Source organism: Phaenicophaeus curvirostris, chromosome 8 (genome assembly GCF_032191515.1).
Source record: "Phaenicophaeus curvirostris isolate KB17595 chromosome 8, BPBGC_Pcur_1.0, whole genome shotgun sequence".
In the NCBI taxonomy this organism is placed as follows: domain Eukaryota; kingdom Metazoa; phylum Chordata; class Aves; order Cuculiformes; family Cuculidae; genus Phaenicophaeus; species Phaenicophaeus curvirostris.
The window spans coordinates 535,647-559,550 of record NC_091399.1 but is presented as its reverse complement, the minus strand read 5'-3'; the positions used below and the strand labels follow the sequence as shown (position 1 = coordinate 559,550).

The window sequence follows — 23,904 nt, the reverse complement described above, 5'->3', positions numbered from 1 at the left end:
GCTCTTGGAAGGCCTCGAAGCTGTAGGAGCCTCAGCCAGTCACCATTGTAATGACTGTTTTGAAGCTGCTCTTATCCACCTGCCTGTCTCCCTGGGGAAACATCCTGCTGTCTGGTGGCTCCCAACACTCTGCAGTGTGTCCTGAAGATGTGAAAGTCAACATGAGCCGTGCAGGGTCCTGGGCTTGGCTGTACTCCCATTCTTAGTCCTCACCAGGAATGCTGCTAAGCCATATCTCAAACTGTCGCCTGCTTTTCTACGCCAAGGTGCTTGCTCATCCTCTCTCCCTGCAATCCGTAAGCAAGGTCAAGGCACAGAACAAAAGCTTAAACTGCTGTGAGTCTGTGGGCTGGGGTTTCCCGGGGCACTGGCTACCACAGCCCTTCTGCAAGAGGGATGCTCTGGGGTGGAGGCGGCAAGACTGCCGGCTCCTCTGCAGGGAGACAGACGTCAGGGTGACTCACAGGCCTGACGTAGGTGCTTTCTCTCGCCTCCAGAGAGCCGGTGTCAGGCCTGTGTGTCAGCCCTTCTCATCCAGCCAGCAAGGGTTCTCCCTGGGTGGAGGAAATGGGCAGCCCTGGCCTGGTGCTCCGGGGAGCTGGGGAGCTGTGCAAAGCCTGCAGCCTGATGGGGCTGAGCATCCTAAAACACCCTGTGGGATTTACAGCTGTTGGAGGAGGAACAGCCTTTACTGTGTTTGCCTTGGGCACTTGCTCTAGACTTTCAGAATGCAGATGTTCTTGGAATGCAGATGTTTAGAAGCTGAGGTAATTCCCTTGTATTTATCTGTCATGGAAAGCTGGGGGAGACTTAGACTTGCTCTTTCTCTGAGGAAAAGGCTATTTCAGTGCCAGAACCGTTCTTATCCTTTTTTTGATGCATTGTGCATTTAATTATTACAAATCTCTTTTCTGAACAGGGAAGAGCAGCAGGCAGAGGAATGAGATGAAGCTGTCTTCAAACCACATGCACCTCAGTCTCAAAACCTGCGATCGCAAAGCTTAGTGCCTCTCACAAGGGCAGCAACATCTGCGAGCAGGACCACACTTCTGCTGCAGTGCAAAATGCCGTGTTGGCAGGGTCAATGTAAGAGGTGCCAACCACCCTCTGGCACTCACGCAGCTGCTGGCACAGGCAGCGGCCAGAGCCCTGCACAGCAGTGTTGGTGTGCAGCCATCCATCCCTGCCATCCATCCGCTGGCTCTGTCCCCAGGGGAGCAGCAGCCATCCTCTGCTTTCCTAGCTGTAAGAAATCTCCTGTGCACAAAAGGCTTCTCTTTGAAGCTGAAGTGTTACTCCGTTACTGTGCAATTAGGTCTGGTTCTCATTGTTGGAACACCGGGCGCTTTGAGGGGAGGGATGAAGGCCGTTCAACTTGTCAAGGACTGTTTTCTGTCAAGGATGATTCTCCAAAGTAGCACCTGCTCTTGGAAGGATGGTCCCCACTCCCAGACAGTATAGGTGGCAAACTGGCTCGTGAGGCTGCAGAGCAGTGCTGCTGTTGTCCATGGGTCTGGTTACTGGTAGCAAGTGCACATATCTCTTCCTTAGCTGGTCTGGTGGCCTCTGTTCCCTGTACATCAGATTCACTTTAAAAAAATCATTCCTACTTTGATTTAGTTGTTGCTTGTTGGCACGGCTTGCTGCTGGGCTCTCATGGGTAGGGTACCTCAGAAGAGTTGGGAGCATGTGCTGTGGGCTTGGATTTAATTTTTTTTTATTTATTGGGCTGGTCTACTGCCATGAGTCTGAGCCATTTGCATTTGGCAGGCTGCAGTGTTCTTAACAGGGAACATCAATCCTTCTCTCTGAGCTGCTTTGCAGCATGACCTTCTACCTACCAAGAAATAATTCACTGCTACCCATTGTTAACAGGAGCAGGGACCCAGAGGCTACTCGCTCCCGCACTGCCACAGGCTTCAGGAATCCCCAGAGCCAGGTTCTTGGCCTTCCTTCCTCAGTTCCACCTTGTGGAAAAGTAAACCTGAAATTGCTTAATATTGAATTGACATCTAGTAATGCAGTGTCCCTGCGGAGTATAAAGTGATGGCTGCACTTTGCTGGCCATTAGGTAATGAAGCCGCTATTTATCAGATGATGTTATAGTATGGAGGGGCCTTTTCAATTTTTCAGTCTAAAAAATCCCATTTTTTATTCTTTTTATAGCTAGTGAGCTTAAAATGTTAGGATGTGAGAATAACTTCTGGTTTCTTTGTGGCTGGAAAGCAATTGTGTGCAGTTGTATGCATAAGCACTACAGACTCCTGTTCAAATTCATCCCATTTTGGTCTCTTTTATAGGTTTTGTAATTTTAGAAAGCGAGCAAAGCATGGAAGTGTAATGCAAATAACTCTTCTGTTTGCTTGCATACGCTTCTTTCCAGACAGCTCTATTAGTATGCAGCTGGCACAGAGCCATCTTCTGAAACAACTTCTCTATTTTTAGACTACTGTGAGTGAAGCTATCCTCTGCTAATATCATGGTTTAAAGGGAGTCGTGGAGAAGATCCTGAGCACTGCACATCTGATAGTAAAATGCCAGTGTGAAAAAACATACTGGCAATGCTCAGTGTGATGAGTATCAGGGTGTCATGGCTCTGACCTGCTCCGGAGCATCTTGTAGCACTATGAATTGAGAAAACTCAATGCTGGGAATCCCAGATGGAGCATGTCTCCTCATTGATCATCCATGAAACACATACTCTATCTAAACAAACCTCTCCTGTTTCTGCAGGGGTTTTAATATAATTCTGTACGATACTAGTGAGGTTGCAACTTGGTGCTTGAGCTGCTAATATCAGAGGGGATTTACTGAGCTCCAAATTATATAGACATTATCTACAGGATCTGTGAAGGCGGGGTTGATGTGCAGCATTCTGTGAGGAGCTGCTCTGACATGGTCCTTGTGAGTTAGTTTCCTGGCATGGGCAGTTTTGTCTTTTGGTACTGAATAAGACAGACACTTCTACCTACTTCTTCCTACTTGTTATTGTTAGAGAAATTCTGGAGAATCTTGATTAATGTGCATGGAGGAACTGAATAATTGCTTTCCTCAAAAATGTTAGCATCTGGGAAGCTGAGCACAGGTTTGCAGTAGCTTTTTCTCTTCTGTCCTTGCATGTATTCTTTGCTGCAGCTGTGACTCATCCTTGAATAATTAAAATACTCTGCTCTCTCTCAGCAGAAGTAAAAGCTGGCTTGACTGTCAGTCCCTTGCCTCCTGTTTACTCCTCCCATCCGCTGTTTTGATCGTAAATAACACTGTTCTAAAACACCTTCCTTTCATCTTGAAGCCAGACACGGTGGTGGAACATCAGCTGCTGCTTTTCTTCTCATATGCATATGCATGCTCAGGCACATAGCCTGCCCCTCATATAAGTCATGAATCTTCTCAGAATCTAGTTCTCTGCCGAATAGTGTATTACTGTTCTTGTTTGTTCTTCTTTGACAGCAGGGACTGCTGGTGAGAGGCCAAGGGTGGACTGGAGTAGGACTATCAGTCTGCTGTGCTGAAATACATGTGTGTGTATCTGTGTTTGTGTCTGTGTGTACACATACATGTGACAATCTTGAAGGAGCTTTGTACAAAACTTTAATGGGAGATGTTACCTTGACACGAGAGGCTGACAGAAATTCAGAGGGTGATTCTAGTCCCCTGGTCTGGAAAAGCACAGATGAGTATCTTCTGCCTTCTGGTTTTCATACTCGATGGCAGCAGCAACATTTGGATTGCAAAGATGAAATAATGAATGCTGTTTTTGTTGGATTTAATCCCAAGCATTCCAATTGGTTTTATGGCTTCTGAAATGAAATTTGTAGTTCTTTTTAGCCAGGCCAAGTTTAACCTTATGTTCCCATTTAGCTGTTTTGCTGGTCTTCTAAATAGCAGATCTGAGATAGCAAGTTCATGTTTCATGGAAACCAAACTAATGAGTGTTGTGGAGAGGAACTTGGTGTTAATCTGGATGGTATAGATCACGTGTGCAAAAAGAACGTCAAAAATCTTGGTGCACCCATAATAAGATGTAACAGAACCGCCTCCAAACACTGTATCGATAGAAAGTCTAAACCACAGATAGCATCTATGCCCCTTCCCATAATTTTGTATGAGTATGCCAGCACCTGTTGCCAACAGAAATATAACTGAAAAAGATGAGAAATATATGGGCCAAACAGTGCTTGAAAGGCTCGTGCTTGCTTGTAGACATGAAACAGCTTCCCTCCAGAATTATTATGAAGACCAGATTTTTTTTCAGAGCTAAACTCCAAAGCTCATCAAGTATTGATGTGTGTTTGCAGCCCATTCCCACATGCAGGCTGCTTCTGTTAGAGCAGGCAGCCCTGTTTTCAGACAGAGGGTTCTTGGTGAAAAGCTATGGGTGTTACAGGACACCATGACCAGGGGAAGTTCAGACTAGATATCGGAAAGAAATTTTTCACAGAAAAGGTCATTGGGCACTGGAACAGGCTGCCCAGGGAGTTGGTGGAGTCACCATCCCTGGAGGTGTTTAAAGGACAGATAAACAAGGTGCTCAGGGACATGGTTTAGTGACAGGTAGGAATGGTTGGGCTTGATGATCCAAGAGGTCTTTTCCAACTTGGTGATTCTATGACATGATGTAGGCCTTCCACGTATTTACAGGAAGGAGCACATAGAGTGTCTGCCTGTGCAGTGACACAGCCCTGATGGAATGTGTGTGAGCTTAGTTCTGCAGAAGCATTTCTGACCTGCTGAGCTCAGGACTGTGCCACAGCATGCTTCCAGAGAGCTTGCAAACATGAGCTGTTTGCTGTGAGAGCATGCTGTTTTGACACTGGCACAACAAGTGGTTCTGTAGCCCTGTTCCAAAGCTCTTCCATGGTAGCAGTTCTGTAGCCATCTTTCCAGTGGCTGTGGCTCTCGGGGTTTGGTGATCCATGAGAAGAGGGCTAAGTTGTAGCATGCATACGCTCATTTTGGAATGCGTTCCTCTTTCAGAGCCTTCCCTGGGTTTTGTGCCTGGTAGATGGGAGGATTTTACATCTGGTAGAGCTGGTACAGACTTGTCTTGGGTCTGTAAAACATGTTTACGTGTTGCTACTTGGCAGGCTACAACTGTAACTCAGTCACAGGCTCAGTTATGGCACCTAAAAAGGTCTGATCCAGCTGCATTTCCTTCTTGCAGTAATGACCTCTTGGCAGCATGCTAGCAAGGGCATATTTAACAGCAGTACACCCCATACTCTTTCTGTGAACGTGTCCAGGAGAGGACAAGCTGACTTCAGCCATGCAAATTTGATGTGGTGACCTTACCTGGGCATATAAACTCTGTATGTGTTTACTGATATTCAGGTTGGTGCATCTGTAAAGGTAGAAACAAGTCAATGCTACTGTGGGGTGTGCACATGGAGGGGAGGGCTCTGAAGCCTTATGGAGAATTTCAGCTAAACAATAAATGTAGAAAACAAAGTCCATCATATGTGGTAATTTCTGAGTTTTTTTCTAGCATAGCTAAGTTTCAATTTTTAAATATTATTTATAAAGGAACTCTTTTTAGTGTTTTCTTATTACTCTGGGAACTCTGGTTTATCTTCAAAGAGCAGATCCTAGTTGTGGGTGATTTTTGAAGCAGTTTGTACTTTTGGTGATGCATTTTGACTTTTCCCAGCCGTGCCTTTCCCTACCTTCTCCCTTCCCGTCCCACCCAAAGACCTCTGTGACCCTTTTTTTATCTTTTGTATGATATCTCTCTACTGGAGTGCATCTTTAAGGGACACATGGTTTTTATTCAAGATGTGGTGCATGGTGAACCTACAACCATAAGAATCCTAAGGTTACGTTGATAGATGATTTCTGCTATGACATTTAAGTAAACAAAACATACTATTAGTTGCATGGTTTCTCCTTTATACAGTTCTAACCATATACAGCCTATTCAGTTAGACACTTAATCTCTTTTGTTGTTTTCTGTAAGTAAACACTATTTCGATGTTCACTTAAAGCAAATCCTATGATGTAATATAATTGTTTCCTGAAGTGAAAGGGCCTATTGCATACATTTGCATTCCCTGCAGAAAACCTACATTGAAGCCTGTCTTGTCTCTCTGCTAACCTGAGGTGAAGAGGCTGATGGATTGCTTCTTGGCATGATGTCTGTGTATGCAGCTGTCTAGATTCCAAATTTATAAGAATTATTGTTTCTCATGCTATATGAATAAATAATGCACTTCACCCGCAATCTCTGTCTTGACATGTTTGAAAGATATGCAGGTCTTTATGACCAGTAAAAATTCTCTCTTCTCCACTAGAAAAGAGAGAAATACTTTGAAAAAAAAATGTAATTTGGTCTATGTTGTTTGGAGTGCAAAAACGCCCATTCCTTTATGTCACTGTCTGCCTCTTGGAGGTCCCTTCAGTGTCTAGAGGCTTTTGTACTTTTCTGGTGTTCTGTACCCTTCCTCTCTAACAAGCCTGATCTCTCCTTTCTCTTACAGAAGAAAATGCTGAAATTACCCTGGATGTGTCATTAGCATATCGTGATAACAAGTTTGATGATTGGAAAGAAATAGCACATGCAATAGAGATCAGGAAGCTGAAATGCACCTTCGGCTCACCAAAAGTAAGGTGTTTTGATGATGATGGAGATGTGGGAATGTGGTGGGATTTGTCCTCTTCCTTTTCTTCAGTGCTTCCTAGAAACTTTTAGTTGTTCAATCATAACTTCCCATCATAACTGTGAAATGTGTCAGCTTTCTCATGGCTCAAAATCTTTCAGTTCATTCTGTTTGACAATGAAAGAGAAGTGGATGAAGTCAGAGGTAGAGTTAAAACTATAAGGAAGAAAAGGTGTAAGGTGTTGTCCAGCTGTGGTCAGGCTTGGATGCTTTGAATTCTGTGTGCCCCAAATCATCCTAGAGAACTTGGACTCCATCTTGTTCTTCCATAATGGACAAAACCTTGTTCTTCAGGAGTTGTGAGGAAATAACCCGTTGGGAACACTGAAGCCCTCAAAGAACCTGGAGAGGTGGGGCAAAAATTTCTTAAAATAACTTCTTAATGCCTCAAGCTACAAAGCTTAGGAGCAGAGAGGATGGCCAGCAGTAAGAGTAGAAGATCTATATTTAAACAAAGATGTTTCTGTTCTGCAGACTGAAATTCCTGTGCTTGTGTTAATCTGCTGTCTCTTTCCTGTGCCGTGCTTTTCAGCTCTGTCTTGTTCTTCCATTTCACAATTTTTTTCAACAACCCACTTACGCCTCCAGAATACACCTGTATAGCCACATAAATACTGTAAATACATATGAGGTGTAGAAGGGAGCATTGCTCGTAAAACAGGACTCGAGGAACTCCAAGTAAAGGTGTTTGAGAGGGTTGCGTATTTTGGCTGAAGTTGTGCTTGCTGAAGGAGGAAGCTTGGATCACAAAGTAGCCTTTCATCTTTAAAGGCTCCCTTGACTTTAAATATCATTAAGAGCCTGAGATGTGAGCCTGCTTGAGTTGAATCATTATTGACTTAATGACTCAAAACAATCAAAGACTTGACCAAACACATCCCTGAACCTCTGATGCTCTTCCGTCTTGCATAAACTTTCTCCAGGCAAAGGCTGGAATTAGCAACAGGCTCTTGGTGCTAGCAATGGCCCATGTGTTAAGGCTTTTGCAGACTCTCACTGTGGAGAGTGCACGTGCTGGTCCATCTGAGGCTGACTGCCATCTTGCTGCTCTATGTCCTTTTGCTAGACCCTGGATTCTGAGGGCCGTTACTATGACTGTGACTTCCTTCCCTTCATGGAGATTGGTAGTGTGGCCCACAAGTACTACCTCATCAATATCCGTCTCCCTGTGAATGAGAGGAAAGGCATTAATGTGGGTATTGGAGAAATCAAGGATATCCGCCTCGTGGTAAGTGTCTACCTTGCTTCTGTCCATGTTTTCCAAGCCCTGGCAGAGTGCCTGTGCCCTGCAATGCTGCAGCCAGCAAGGGCGTCTTTGCTGGGGCTGCTGCAGCTCCTTTCTTGATCTCCTCTTTGATCCACAGCAAACATCCTTCTCTCTTCATTATAGGTATCTCCTGCCCACAAGCCTTCCTTCTTGAAGGATCATAGAATCATGGAATGGTTTGGGTTGGAAAGGACCTTAAAGATCACCCAATTTCAACCCCCTGCCACTGGGCAGAGATACCTCCCACTGGATCAGGTTGCTCAAAGCCCCACCCAACCTGGCCTTGAGCACCCCCAGGAATAAGGCATCCACAAATTCTGTGGGCAACCTGTGCCAGTGCCTCACTCCACTCAGAAAAAACTTTCCTACTAATATCAAATCTAAATCTGCCCTCTTTCACCTTAAAACTGATGTCCTCTTTGATTGCTCGCTTCTGAGGAGCCCACCCCAAGCCTTGAACAGTGCCACCCTCCTGCACTGCCTGGTGACCACCTCCAGAACTGGGGTTTTCCCACACCCTCAAGAGCTCCCCGTGTCCTCTACTCCCCACCACAATGTGGCTTGGGTGTAGAGTACTCCACCTGATTAAGCCCTGCTTCTCACAGATAGGAGCTAAGGAGGAACAGAACACAATGAGGTTCAGGGGGGGCCTGCTCTGTCTTGAAGTTGGCCATCACCACACAGATATTTGGGATAGCTGTCAGCTGTCTTTGCTCCTGCTGTTCCTTGAGGCTTGGTGGCCATGGGTGCTCCCAGATGGAAAACCTCCCCCCGCCGTCCCTCTCAGCAGAAGCAGCGAGACAGCCGGCTGTGGTGGCTGCAGACAGCGGTGGGAGGGTGTGTGTCTGGACAAACGCATTAATTTGGCTGATGTATTTCCCACCAGTGGTGACTTCGCTTCATGAGTATCTTGTTACTTGTCTGAGAGCAATTGTACCAGTTTTTTCCGTGCTGTGTCAGAGCGCCCCTCTCCTGACTGCTCTCTGCCTCGCTGCGTATGTTGGCATTTGTTTTCAGGACTTTTGAAGTGTCCTCACGTGGTCTGGGTCTAAGTAGGCACCTGCTCCCTTTCCTGTGTTGAGCAAACTGCACCTTTGAAAGGGGAGTTGCATCTACATGTGCTTACATGTAGTGCCATGTACTTGCCTCTCCTGTAAGGAGAAGCACAGAGTAATGATGTTAAACCTGTACAGCTGTTGCATACCACCTTGGTTTTCCTTAGGGCATCCATCAAAATGGAGGCTTTACAAAAGTGTGGTTTGCCATGAAGACCTTCCTCACCCCCAGCATTTTAATTATCATGATCTGGTACTGGAGACGGATCACGCTGATGACACGTGCTCCTGTCCTGCTGGAGAAGTGAGTAGGGGCTTGCGCGCTGGCTAAGGTGTCCCTCAAGCAAGAGGGCACTGACTGAGGGTGGTCACTGCTCCCTGGCAGAGCCCTTGCTTGGGGAGGCAGAAATGATCTCTTCTCTGTCCCCTCCCTTCACCCAGGCACACTGGAAGCCGAAGGCCTCCACAGCCTCTGTTTTCTTTATGTTAAACCTACAGAGAATAAGTAGCTGCATTGGACCACGGCTGCTCAGAGGGGCTTAGCCCCAGAGGGTTTGCTGGCGGAAGGTGACACCCCACCACCACTGCCCAACCAGTGCCATATTTTCTTCCGTTGCTCTTCATGCACAGCTGTGGCTTCTGGGGCTCTGTGTCCTTGCCTTACAAGTTGGAAAGAGATTTATTTTTTTTTGTGCCTCTCCAGGGTCATCTTTGCTCTGGGAATTTCCATGACATTCATTAACATCCCTGTGGAGTGGTTTTCCATTGGATTTGACTGGACTTGGATGTTGCTCTTTGGAGACATTCGACAAGGCATTTTCTATGCTATGCTCTTGTCGTTTTGGATCATCTTTTGCGGAGAGCACATGATGGTGGGTATGACACAGAAGCAAAAGTGGTTTCCAGCCCTGCTTGCAGAGATATCTGACAGCTCCGTTGTACTTTTTTGAGTGTTGGAAACAATGCTGTGGGGTCTCGTGCCAGGTGAGAGGACTTTAGGCTGACTTGCTTTTCCTTTTTCTCCTCCTCTCCACTTCTTGATGCTCCGATTAGGACCAGAACGAGCGGAATCGTCTCTCAGGGTACTGGAAGCAGGTTGGACCCATAGCTGTTGGCTCCTTTTGCCTCTTCATCTTTGACATGTGCGAGAGGTAGGTATTGCACTGCTCCCTGGATGACCCTTCCCCATGCACCTCCTGCTGCCCTGACCGGCAGTTTAATCCCTATGGCTGGATACACAGCCCTGTCTCATGAAATGGAGAGGCTCGTGTAAGTGCACTGAAGCACACTGGTGTCTCCCAGCAACATATCTTGTCCCGCAGGGCTGTAAGGAAACATTTCTCACCTTGTCTCCTCTATACCTGGGAAAGCAGCATAGCTGACTCTTTCCAGGTGCAGAGCAGGCATGGGATTCTCTGAGCTTCCTGGCTTCTGTGGCAGCTTGGTGTTTTCTCTTCTTTTTGCAGGGGAGTGCAGCTGAAGAATCCCTTCTACAGCATCTGGACCACTGAAGTTGGCACGGAGCTGGCTGTATCCTTCCACCCAGCTCAGGCTCAGTCTATGTCAGTAGGAAAGGGAGACGTTCCTCTCATGCCAGATACCTGTAGGGAGTGGGGAAGCCCTCCTCTTTTTGGCTGAGGGGGACTCAGGTGCTGTGCAAGATAAGTGTCATTTGAAATCATAAAATCACTAGGGCTGGAAAAAGACTTCTGAAATCCAACAGTCAACCCAATACCACTGTGCCTACTAAACTATGTACTGAAGTGCAATGTCTACATGTTTTCTGGACACCTCCAGGGACAGTGACTCTACCACGTCCCTGGGCAGTCTGTGCCAGTGCTTCAGTAAAGAAATAGGTAAAAAAATTACTCTTTGGTAAAGAAATTTTTCCTAATACCAAATCTATTCAGTCCTGACTGGTTTGGAGCTGGGTATTCCTGGAAATTGGTGCTATGCTGAGGGAAATGACTGGAGAACTAAACCTCTTGTGAAAACATCAGTGATTTGGGGGGAAGCATGGGAGATTTAGGTCCTGGATGTCATTATAATAGTCCAGAGCCCATGCTGCTCCAGCAATGCCTGCTCTGCTCTCCCCACAGCCCAGCTGCAATGGCATCTAATCCAAAGCCCTGTGTTTGCTGCTATTACTCGGGCAGGCATTGCTGAGGCATTTCCATGAATTGCTCTCTCAGGCCCTACTGGAAGGGCTTGCTATCCTCCTATTTGTTGATTACTGTGCTGAGATAACCTAATGCAATGCCTCTCTGAAGAACGTGCTGGTTGGTGAGGGCTTCCCAAATCTCTGCAGATTTCGAGCAGGCTGACCTTCCAGTGGGTTGTCCCTCTTCGCTGCGGTGCCAAGCGCTGGGGAATAATGGCAGAGCCCAGGCTTCTTACCAAGCCAAGGCCTCCCTCAGCACTGCCTCACTTGTGGCCAGCTGCCTTCCTGTGTGATTGCATGAAATTTAATTCTGATCTTTGAGAGGATATTAGAATAAGGGAATTGCCTGAAAAATGTTTGCTGTTATTTCAGTTGGGCTCATACCATTTTCTCTTAACCTGCACTGCCCAGATGGCCTTTATTATAGTGGCAGGAATCTGCTTGTGTCTCTATTTCCTCTTCCTGTGTTTTATGGTCTTCCAAGTGTTCAGAAACATCAGTGGAAAGCAGTCAAGTCTCCCAGCTATGAGCAAGGCTCGCCGTCTTCATTATGAGGTAATGTCCCTCCTTGTTGCACAGATTCCTTATTTTTTTAAATGCATTATTGACCGTAAAGTCTCTACTGAGGCTTTCTCTATCCATGTAGTCCTGAACAGGGAAATCTGATCTTTGTTGGCTTTCTTGTGCTACTCAAATCCCCTAAATGCCTTTTTTGTTTGACATGAAGTTTCTTCTTTATTTGGGTGTTTCATCCAGATTTTTAAACTATTAGGAGGATCTGTTAGCTGCTCTCTCCCAGCTTTTTGAACAGTGTTGGAGAACCGAGGAAAATTGCCTAAATTACCATTTACATTTCTAAGAACAGGAGTTCCCCATACCTCCATTTCCTCTCCTGTAATATTAATTCTTATGTTTCTTGGAAACTGATGCTGAGACACACCCCATTTTTCCATGGCAAGAATTCAGATTTTTGGCATTCTTTTTGTAACAGAATTACAGGAAGGAAACTGTCCCACCTGGGTCAAAATGCAACATGTTCAACCCATTATCCCTGGCCTTAGCCTGTCATTTTATATGTTGTTTCTGTCCTAACTGTCTTCAGCGACTGCAAAACACAAGGAGCTCACTTTAAGTGCTTAAGCTGAGAGAGTCTGTTGTTTCCATGTGTGTAAATATTTATCACCAATGTTGTTCTGTTAAATGACGGTCACTTCTGATTTAAGCAGGTTTTTTATCACCCATCAGGAATGTACATAAAAAACGCCATTAAATCGGACTCGAGAGAATTTGAAGAAGATATTGAGCTTTTTTTCCCCATGTTTCTCTTCAGCAAGTGGCATAGGATTTCAGCTCATATTGTAGAGCTGCTGCAGCCACACTCAACGTACAAACATCTAGCAAGCATGAATCTCATCTGGAAGAGTTAAATCAATAGTCATTTGTTGTCACAGTGTGGCATAATAATCATGCAGACACTGACATTTCCACCAGAATTCCAGAAACAGGTTAAAAAAAACCAACACAGACACACAAGCAAAACTAGTGGAATTTATAAGTAACAATGTAAAGCTAGTGGTAGCAAGTAGGGTATGGTGTCCAATTCCTAACCAAATGATATCGAGACATAATTTGTCCAGTAATCAACCTTCTTCCATAATAGCCAACATAGTTTTGACAAGCGTTGAGAGTCACTGCAGTTCCCAGATGTACAGACCATGGTGGTGTGAGCATCAGTCTGGTGCCAGTACCCCCACTGTAGAAACAGACTCCTCTTGCTAAGCCGTGCGAGCTCTACACAGATGCTTGTTTTCCAAAAGCTGGGAAAACAGGGCAGGCTGGTGGATGAAGCCCATGGCTTTACACTGGCCTGCCTCCTCTTCCACATTAACTCTTGGTAAATCAGTCACAAAAGCAAATGTAACGGAAAGCAGGGGCTGTCCAGACATGCATGCCCTGCTCACAGCATCTGGGAGGAATGCAGACGTGTGGGGAGCAGAGAATATGGGTTGTCTTGAACACGGTGCAGAGGAGTGGGTGGAGGTTGTTTTGCTTTGGGGTTTCGTGGGTTGGACCCTTTTTTTTTCTTTACTGTTTTGTTTTTATACTTGTCTTGTATATGCTAAAAACAAAAATGGGGTTTTTGTGGATTCTGTTAATATGACCAGTGACATTTCTCTCTAAACAGGGGCTGATATTTAGGTTTAAGTTCCTGATGCTCATTACTCTGGCTTGTGCAGCAATGACTGTCATCTTCTTCATTGTGAGCCAGGTGAGTGACAAAACTGAGCTTTGTCCAAGACATTTGGCCTCTGATTCCATGGCCGCTAACAATGACTGCTCACTTTCTATTATAAGCAGATTTGATAATAAGTTGCTTTTTAAGAAATTGTTTTCATTTATTTGAAGCACTGCTATAAAATTGCTTAGGCTGAAGCCTTAACAAAGGCCTTTGGCTCACAGTAAGGTTTGGGGCTGCGCTTTTTGAAATACCAGCCAACATGCTTTAGTCATTTCTGAGAACTCAGCAAGAGGAAAAACGTTCTCTGCACATTGAAAGAATCCAGTGGCTTTGTATGCCCACAAAGAAATAACAGAATTCAATCTTCCCTTGGCTGACTTTGCAACCCTACTGTTTCCAGTGGTATCCATACCTATTTATTCCAAGCCCCAATGCAGTCTCTGTACAAATGAGCTTATTATCACTAGATGAATGTACTTTGATGGTTGTACCTCAAGTGACTTTTCAGATGGCAGCTGTTTCAAAGATGTTTCTGGTTGTTCCTAAGCATAGGCAGCTTGTAGCTGTGGATGCAGCCTCGCAAGAAGTGTGGGTGCAGGAGCAAGTTCTCTCTCAGTGCACAGCTCATGCTTTGGGGTATGCAGTGGGTCCCAATGCAGAATACAGCGGAGATAGTTTGCTCTTAAAAATCTTTTAGGCTGAAACAGTGATTTGAGAAACTGCAATTCAGTTCATCATTGAGTGTTAATGACTATATAGGGGTAACACAAAGAATCTCGTCCAGCTACTCTTTTAAAGCCAGGTTAGCTTTTCTTTCCCCTATATGTCTCTTTCTGTAATGGAAAGCCAGCATTTCAGTGTGAACAGTCTGAGTATCTTCAAGGAATATTAATATTGATGATATTTGCTTAAATCTTGACAAATCTCCTCGTGTCTGAGGCTGAAGCTGCCAGCCCAGGCCTCTCTCATAAGACAGAAGCAGCAAGGCAGTACTCAGCACATTAGCTCTTCGCATTATTCATGCTGCTTTTCATTCTGTAAAAGGTCTATTTATGGCAGTCTAATGTTTTCACATGTAACTAGTACTGTCCCTTATGTGGCAATCTTTGCTGAACACATCAGTTATGGTAGGGATATATCGCAGAATGTGAGAGACTTTGTCATATTTAAGAATGAGAAATCAAAGTTAAAGAAATCCTGATGCGTTCATTTTGTAAGTACAGTTTTTTTTCCCTGCAGATTGAGACTAAAAAGGAGAATCAGCCTGACTTCTGCACCAATGAACCTGTTATACTCCATTTACCTGATCCTATTGAGTTGACACTGTTCTTATTGATTGACTCAAGGTTATTACCTTAGGGGGTCACTTCTGTATTTTACATAATTCGGTCTTATTGACCAGCCTGTGTGCATCTTCTTCCTCCTGGGCAGGTGACCGAAGGCCACTGGAAGTGGGGGGACATAACGATACAAGTGAACAGTGCCTTCTTCACTGGCATCTATGGGATGTGGAACCTCTACGTCTTCGCCCTGATGTTCCTGTATGCGCCATCGCACAAGAATTACGGTGAAGATCAGTCAAATGGTAAATGCCTCTAAATGATCTGCAAGCTGTCATGGGAAGGAAGCGACATAAAGTGGGTGGTACTTTTTGTGCAATTTTTATTTGGGCAAAGTGCATGTTCAGCACCTTGAAATGTTATGCAAATGATAGTTTGGTCTTCCTAGCAGACATTTTAATTAATGGCTAGGTTACAACAGGTTTGATATTTAGCTAAGGCAGTCTAAAACCTTCTAAATCATTTTTGTAGTTTTTAGCATTACCCAGTTGTAATTGTGTAGCACAAAGGGTGGAATGAGGAGAGGAGAAAATAGAAACCTGGGCAATAGGAGAATGGCGATGCTGTTGGGATTCCTGTATCAGTAGTCTTCAGTGGTATAGGAATCATCCTTTGCTGATGTGCTTGTGTTTAAATAACTGTAAATAAAAGCATTTGTAGAAATGTTGCATTGTCTGTAGCTGAGGTAGCTCCTGAAAGCCTGGAGGGAATAAAATAGTATTTTTTGCTTTCTAATTGTGAAATATTCTATTATGAGACTGGGCTAACAAAATAACTTTGTTTCTCAGGTGACCTGGGAGTAAACAGTGGAGAAGAGCTTCAGCTCACCACCACCATCACCCATGTGGATGGGCCAACGGAGGTCTATAAGCTGGCTCGCAAGGAGGCTCAGGAGTAATGCTGAGATGACCTCAGCTGGGACCCACACCGGGGTGAGAGCAGAGGACAGCAAAATGCCCTCTGGGCGGAGGCCTCTGTGACCTATCATGCTTCTTGAGCACCCTGTACCTAGTATAATTTCACAGAGCAGTGACACCGAACAGAACATTTGTAAACTCTTTAATATGGTGTAGTTATTTCTGGGGGGAGGGATATGTATAATATGTTACACTCGAGCACGTCGAAACCTGCTAGAAAAGCATTAAAGTTGCAAAGTCGGACATGCAGAGGTTAGGAAGAGGCAGAGCTGACACTGGATGGTCTGTATTTGGCTACTGTGTTCGTGCGCGTAAGGGCAGTGTAGGGAGCTCAGCTGGTAAGCGCATATTCCATGCTTCAAGTTTTATTCTTTTGTGCAAGTTTAAACAAAGTGTTGGTTGCGGGGGGAACAAAAGCCTCATTGTAAATACACTTAATGCCACCATCCATAGTTGTATTGAACCTTGTTTGAGGTCTTTAGTACAGCCCTGCAATTCCACAGCAAACCTGTCACTTAAATGAGACACAGCTGGGATAGGGAGTGGACTGTAATATGTAAAACTTCAGTGGAAGCAGCAACATACCTTCTCAGTAGGTTTTACAAGTGTAGGGGAACGTGAAAACTGGATGCCTGAGCTGAGTTGCAGGAGAAAAGGAGTTCCCCTGTTCAGGGGGCCCAGAGGTACCAGTCCCACAGCCAGCTCCTGCCTATTCTCAGCGCCTTTGGCTTTCCTCCCTCTTGTTTTCTTCATCCATCTTACCTTCTTGTTACAACTCTTGGTTTTATGCTGCTTACATGTCATGGGGACAAGGGAAAGGCCATGGGAGGGACAGTGTGTTCTCAGTTCCCATGCCTGTGAGCTGGGCAGTCCTGCTCCTCCTTGCACTGCTGGGGTGATGGAGCATGCTTGGCAGAGCTGGATTCTTCCAGGGATTATCAGACTTGAAAAAATCCATTTGTCACGCACTAATGTAGGTATTTGCTTTTCAAAGCAAAAGCAGCTGATAAAGTTGCTCACCCTCATGCTGTGCCTGGGCAGGTCTGGCTGTGAGAGTGTTTGCAGTGTGAGAAGAACTGGAACTGATATGGGATGAAAGTGTAAACTAGGCTATGGTGGGGACCAATGAAGGGAAGTGTTAATGGGGCCAAAATGGTCTGTGCCTCTCAGGGCACACCTTCTTCCATGGTCTGGAGGATCCAGAGGGCCTCATCACTTGGCACTAGTAATTGTTGATGTTAACTGCCAGTAACATGTAAATCAACTTCCCAGTTTTGTCCCTAAAAGATAAGAATCTGCTACTGCTGTCTGTGTCTGAAGGGTCAGAGATTAGGGAGAGATGGGAAACTCCCAGGTGCTGGCAGGCAGACATCACCAGTACTGGTAGAAACACTGTACTGGGAAAGGCAACACATTGTTGTTGGATTCTTAAAACTTCTGAAGTTACATGTTAATTGTTAAGGCTGCAAAATGAAACTATAATTGGGAAATAGCAGAAGTGAGATCACCTATAAAACCTTGATCCATTTCTGGTCAATGTATATATACATTATGACATTCAATGAAAGCTCATTGCATGCTGACTTTACTGTCATGTTATGGCTTGTATGTGAGTTCAGGACATTGGGCAGGAGTTGAGGTTGTGCACCTAGAGTTCTGGTTTGCACTGAGAGGTGCTGGTTCATCATGTTTCCCACCACAGCAGCACCTTGTAATCTGTGAGGCCCATCCCTGGCTGTCCCATGGACCCCTGCACACCCACTCCACTGTTTGCATGGGGCGGCAGCTCCAGCAGAGCAGCTGTTTGAGTCTAACTGTCCCTGTCACAATCTCAAACGCGTTAGTAACCAAATACGGCACCAGCTTCCCTTGCCTTTTGCTTTCCCTTCCCCATGCTTCTTGAGACAAGTCAGTAGTCCAGCTGGGGTGAAGTGTTCAAATAATTCCTCCTCATTTTCCTAGTCCACCAGGGAAGAGGCCAGAAGGCTAGTGCCTGCCCTTCAGTTTCATGTGGGACTGGCCAGGCTCCCGGTTTCCTTGCCAGCCTTGCCCCAGGAGGGATTTCTCACTGGGACTGCTGACTGTGCTGTATGAATTGCACTGATAGGCATTCGGCTGTTACAATCCCAGTAAGAATGGTGCTCTGTAAAGTAGCATTTAAAATACCATTTTTAAAGAGCTCAACACCATGAAGAAAGAGAGGGTAGCGTATATAATCTCGCATCCCTTCAGTTTCCTGGAAGCCTGGGTTGTGCACCATGGAACAGGTCTCTGATCAGGGTGCAGCACACTGGGCAGACTCCCTCTGCAGAAAGATTACCCCGGTTTTGTTAATTCAAGCTAGTATAGCATTTTCTTAAAGCAATTCTGTTCATCTTTCAGTTCACTCCTGGCAGGATCCTCAGCTCCCCCTGCCCCGGCAGCATCTCGGATGAGATGCAGAGTTAGATCTGAGGGATGCTGAATGTGCCATTCTGGGTGAAGTCCCCTGTGTGCTGCTATATGTGAAGTCACTGTAGCACAGAAAAAGTGCTGACCACTACTCAAGGAAGTAGCTTTGGCTGGTTTTGGATACTTGAACACTGATCATTTTTATTAGTTTGGGGTTTTTTGTACAGTGGGGTGATAAGCGCCTGTACTGAAAGGATATACAGCTTAAAAGAAAAAAAAAAAAAAAGAAGAAAAAGGGGAACACTTATTGTATGTGGAATAAGTGCACTGTCAACACAGATGGCAAAATGTAACATATAAGTAATTTACATAAGGAAAGCAAATACAACTAGGTACAAGTGATGTTCCTGCTAGCAGTAGTTGTTTAATTACAGTGGGAGTTAAATTAATGCACGTTATTGTAACTCTGGCATGTTCCTGTCTGAGCACTTGACTTTGCAACTTTAACAACCTTTTCACGTTGGGTTCTTAGGTGATATTTATGTTGTTCCAGTAGGTGTGTCCATGGTTTCTTTTGCAGCTTAGTATAGCATTGCGTTTTGTAAAGGCTCCTTACAGGTGGGGAATCGCAGCTTTAAAACCAAATTTTGTGTCAAACACTAACAATTTGTTTACGGGCGCGTGTATGTGTGTGTGCGTGTGTGGTTTTTTTATTTCTTAATTCCTAAGCCCTACTCATGTCTCAAATAGTCCCTATGTCTTATTAAAATATATCCTTTTTTTTAGGTTGAGTTCAGTTTTTACTGAATGCTTTAAGCAACCTGGAAAACATGTAGTTTTGTTAATTTAAATAAAATCTCCAATATTGTGGATTTGTTATCAGCCTGGTTCACCACCTAAGAAATCATAGCTCTTCTGCTGGGATCTTGTGTTTTTAGTTGTTTTTTTTTCCTTCAGGCAGTTGCAAGTAACACAACTTGTTGCTGAGGAAAATAATTGACTCGATTGACTCACTTGGATGATTTTCTCCTGCAGCTCTCTCCAAATGCTTTGTGGGGCAGAAACATTGTGGATTGATGCTAATGGCTTTTTGATCTTTAAGACCTTTGCTTTAGGACTAATTGTTAGCAGAGCATCAGTTGTGGCTCCCTTCACCTGTGGGACCAGGATGCTGAGCCCCCTGATCCCACCAGTCTGTTCCCAGGGCGGTGCACAACCCTTGGGCTTTTCTTTGGGCTCTCTTCCCTGCGTGTCACTATTTGCCAGCCCTGAAGTTGGCACAGCTTTACTGTGAACTTTGCTTGTTGGCTATTACTCCACTGTGACAAGATTTGGGTGTGTTCCATCCTCTGCCACGTTTGGAGGCTCTGCCTCCCGCTGCTCCCCATGCTGGCATTGTCTGTAATTCAGAAAAAAAAGGGTTCTTGGGACATGTGCTTAAGGGGTAATGGAAAATTTGATGACAACAGATTAGTTTCAATATCAACAGCTTGAAGTTCCCATTGCAACAGAGGCTGCTCTGACGAAACGGCACAGGGGAGGGGAACCCAGCTGCTGAGTTTTAGACAGAGCCTGTGGCTCCATTTCTGCCGCAGCCTGTGTTGGCTCCAGCTTCTCTGCCACAGTGAGGAACTAGGGCTGCTCAAAGACAAATGAGAGGCAGTGCTTCCAGGCTTTAATCAATTTCAAAAGAGCAAACTGATGAATTTTAAATAACTAAAACCACCGCTGCCCTCCCACACACTTCTCTTCCCAGGTTCCTTCTGGCAGCTGTGTGCTGGCAGGGTGCAGACCTGGGCTGCCCTCTGCTGCTGGCAGAACACAGCTGCCAGCCCAGACTGCAACAAAAAGTAAATCCTTCACCTCTAAAAATGGGGGAAATCTGCTTATGTGTCCCCGTTACTTTTACCTGTAAGGCGCTGCTCAGGGTCCCAGGAGTTTTGTGCTTCTGTGCCACCAAGCTTGGACGTGGTGAGAACTGGAGAGGAATGGAGGAAGACTGCCTGAGAGTTTCTTTGAAAGGCTATCTCCTGTTGCTATGACCAGTCAAAGTTAGGGGAAAGGAAATGTGTTACAACAGACCTTTGTGGGGGAGCTGGGGACCATATTTCTTGAGGCCAGCAAATGGTCTTTGGCTGGAACAGTTTGACTGGCTTTCTTATTGGACCAATTTCTGCATTTTCTTAGAAGTCTAGGACTAGAGCCTCTCTGCTCTGAAATCTGTGGCTGAAGAGCGAAGCAAGGAGCTGAGCGGCCTCCAGCACAGTCTGGTCTCTCCCATTCCTTTGCTCCCAGTCACGCCAATGCAAGGTGGGGTGTGAGCACGCAGCACTGGGCTCATCTTGAAACAGAAACCTCGGTGCAGGGTGGTGCTGAAGCCTGGAGCTCCCTCTGGTCCTGTCTTCTTGGAGGACCCAACAACAGCAAAGGAGCCACACGAAGTCTGTGCAGTGATATTGCAGTGACGTTCTGGGAGGTGTTGGGGAACTGGGCCTGTGACCCCGATGCCCGTCCCTCCAAGAGGGTGCGCTAGGTCTAGGAAAGGCTTAGGGAAGGGCGACAAAAATGTTTGAAGGTCATATGTCTGTTGCTCCATTCCTGCTGGCCACAAGCTCCAGCAGCAAGGGTTGTGGGGTGGATCTGGCCCTTGTTTCCCAGCTTAAAAATGGGAGAAGCAACTTGTGAGTGGGTGGGTCTATGTCGCAGCAGCGGCTTACATTGTCCCCAGGCCTGATGGTGCTGATGAGCACAGGCTGGGGAGAGGGAAGTGCTGGCATTTATTCTTTGTGCTTTTTAATTGGCTGCCAGCAGTCCCCAGACAATCAGTATGTTGTGGGACAGTGGAACACGCCCACGCTCCCACCACAGAACCTGTAGCCCAAGGCTATTGTACAGGAATTAATTATGATGAAAGTAAAGCATGGGCTGTGGGAGAGAATTGCAGGAGGCTGAACTGCAGAGGATGTACAGAGCTGGGGAACTGCTCCTGGCCACTCTAGTTCTTGTTACAAATGTCTGTCACTCCTGCTGTCGAAGATGAGACACAGTTGGTGCATTTTTATTGGTGTAAAATAAGCAATAAGCAGCAACAGATTTATTTTTTGAAGGATTTTGCTCTCTGGTTGGCACACAGAGATGTGTCAGATCTGCTTTCCTACTTAGCACCTGACATTACATTTTAGAAGAGCCAGTGGCTCTTTGAGCTTTTCCGTTATCAGAGACTATTAAAGGAAATCAATATGCACTTTACACTTTAGGCCTAGAGTTTCAAATAAAATACAAGACCTTATCATGACTATAGTTGTTGGTACTTTCTGCCTTCCCATCTCTGATGTGCAAGAGGTAAATCTGGAGCTGGTGCTGCACAGGGCAGTGGCTCAGCCGCCCCTGGCAGTCAGCGCTGCTGTGTCAGCACCCACTCTGCTCTCCCCCCAGCCCAGCTGCAATGGCATCTGCTCTGGGGCTCTCTGTTTGCTGCCATTACTTGGGCAGGCATTGCTGAGGCATTTCCATGAATTGCTCTCTCAGGTCCTGCTGGAAGGACTTGCTTTCACTGCCGCTAATTTTGATTACTGGGCTGAGATAACCTAATGCAATTAGTCCCCCTTCCACAGCATCGAGCTCTCTCGCAGGAGCCTCTTTGAAGATCGTGCTGGTTGGCAGGGACTTCCTAAATCTCCTCTGTAGGTTTTGGGTGGGTTGTCTCTCCTCACTGCTATGCTGAGCACCGGGGGACATCAGGGCCCGGGCTCCCCACTTGCTCGTGGCCAGGGATGGGCAGGTGCTTGTTTCTGACTCAGCTGAGCTGACGTGATGACTCCATGCAGTGAATTCCTCACTGAGGTGGTTTAAATATCGTCCTATCTTTTGGCTGTTTTGTTAAAGGAAAGTTTACATCCATTATAATAGCAGGCATTTGTGTTTTCTTCTATTTTTCCATCCTCGTTTGAGCGTGCTAATGCCCTCCAGCGTTTCCAGAGGAAGGGCACTCTTCCAGGTACAGATGAGTCTCACTCCCGAGATGGATGTTATGGCTCAAAAATAGATAAGCCACTCTGGAACATTTTCTAATAAATATTTTACAGGCTGAACGGCACTCCCAAGTATTGGCATTGCCTGGAAGAGGCCTCCTTTCTGATAAACGGTATGTGCCACTGACATACATCGTCTGGGTTTAATAATAATCTACATCATTCTAGAGGGGGAAAAAAAATCCCTTTTCTGCCTTCAGCTGCGGACTCGTACCTCTCCGCAGGAATCGGAGACATTCAAAGCAATATTAAGAAGGTGGCTGTACTGGCCATGCACACTAAGCTCCATCTCCCACGGGAAAAGGCCCTAGGTGGGCTCCAGAGGAAAAGCTGTGGAAATGGAGCTGGTTCTGAGCCTTGGAATGCTGTGCTCATTGCTGTACCCCAGGTCACTTAGACACCCCCTAGTGAGACCCCAAGGGCCGTGCCACAACGAAACCCCGAAGTTGGATATTTTAACTTCAGGAGTCAGACCTGGACTTTTCAGAACTTCCTCTGTAGTGGTATAGGGAGTGGAACGCTTAAGTTCCTAATTTGGAATAGCCTGAGGCACCCGTGTTGTGGCCCATTTTCAGCCTGGCTGCTGCTCACTGCTCTGGGCTGGGTAAGGTCCAAACGTGGGAGCTGAGGCCTGTTCAACCTTAAATGAAACCCATTTCTGGGGTGCCCCATCCGTGCTCTGGTGTGAGCGCTCCTCGCTGCTCCTCCTGCCTGCCAGGAGCAAGCGTAGAGGAGGCAGCAGCGAGAGCTGTAGGTGTGCACCTAGGGAAGGTTCCTCCTCCACCTCAAAGCAATTTCAAGCCAGGCAGCTCCAGGATGAAGCTAAAAGCAGACCCTGCAGATGCTCTCCTCCCTGGAGAAAACCAACTAAGTTTGGTGGAGCATCCCCCATGCTTGCTAAGCAATATGAAAGGGGGATTTACTGCTGTCAGGAGTATTGCCCTGGCTTGGTAACCCGGGAAAGTACATTCTTGTGCAATCTCTGTAAGTGCCAAGAGAGTCTTGATGTAACAATCAATCTTTGGCAAAGTCACTACAGAAGAGGGATCTGATTATCTTCACTCGTCCTTTCTGTGGGTCCCCACTGCTGTCTTGCATCAGCTTGCAGCTCCAGGCATTCCCCAGGCAGTTTCCCACAGCAGCAGCAGCAGGAGGCAAAGCAGCAGTGTCTCTCCCCCTGCTCTCTCTGTGCTCTGCCTTCCGGGGAGGCTTTCGCAAACTGCTGATTTCCATTTAAAATTCCTCTGGTTGCTGTCAGCTCCAGCCCAAGTAAATCCTGTCAGGCAGTGGGGCATTGAGCCAGCATCTCGTGGTTATATCTCTCCTTGATTGGTCAGTCCCACCCAAGACAGAGGTTCTACATAGGACGCGTCTCCTTTCCATCCTTCCCACTCTCTTGCCTCTGCTATGTTGACTCACAGCTTCTTTCCTACTGTTCTCACTGGAGAAGAGTCAGAAATCCTTCTGAAAACACAGGAGCCTGCTGGCTTTTCACATTGCCTTACTTATCAAACAAATACTTCTTGGAAGGAGCTGCCTTTTAGCTCACACTGATCTGGACTCAGTTCTGTGCCCAGCTAAGCAAGACTTAGCTGAGCCCTGCTCAGCTCCTGGTATGAGTAAAACACGGCTGGCCAGGAGGCTGACGGATGGTGACTGAGGAATCCACCCAAAACCCTTGGAATGCTTGGAAAACGTTCCCTGAAAATGGGATGCCTGCCTTTGAGCAAGTGTGGCTAGCTGGGATAGTGAATAAGCTACTAAGTACTAGTTAGCATTTCATTGTGGCTAATAAATACCTCATAAACACCAGAAATGATGTTTTATAAATCAGCTCTGGAAAACCCTGT

At 46.0% G+C, this 23,904-nt stretch overlaps 1 protein-coding gene across 1 annotated transcript in view; it reads left to right on the top strand.

The window, feature by feature from the left end:
• Window positions 1–18,895, top strand: part of LOC138723159 (protein wntless homolog) — a 38,694-nt gene extending 19,799 nt beyond the window's left edge. The window contains exons 3-12 of the mRNA XM_069862053.1: window positions 6,474–6,598; window positions 7,720–7,881; window positions 9,143–9,279; window positions 9,679–9,847; window positions 10,029–10,126; window positions 10,442–10,505; window positions 11,548–11,691; window positions 13,322–13,405; window positions 14,807–14,960; window positions 15,504–18,895. Of these exons, the coding sequence (XP_069718154.1) occupies window positions 6,474–6,598; window positions 7,720–7,881; window positions 9,143–9,279; window positions 9,679–9,847; window positions 10,029–10,126; window positions 10,442–10,505; window positions 11,548–11,691; window positions 13,322–13,405; window positions 14,807–14,960; window positions 15,504–15,613 (1,247 nt within the window). The 3' untranslated portion in view covers window positions 15,614–18,895. The remainder of the gene's footprint in view (window positions 1–6,473; window positions 6,599–7,719; window positions 7,882–9,142; window positions 9,280–9,678; window positions 9,848–10,028; window positions 10,127–10,441; window positions 10,506–11,547; window positions 11,692–13,321; window positions 13,406–14,806; window positions 14,961–15,503) is intronic.
• The last annotated feature ends 5,009 nt before the right edge of the window (window positions 18,896–23,904 follow it).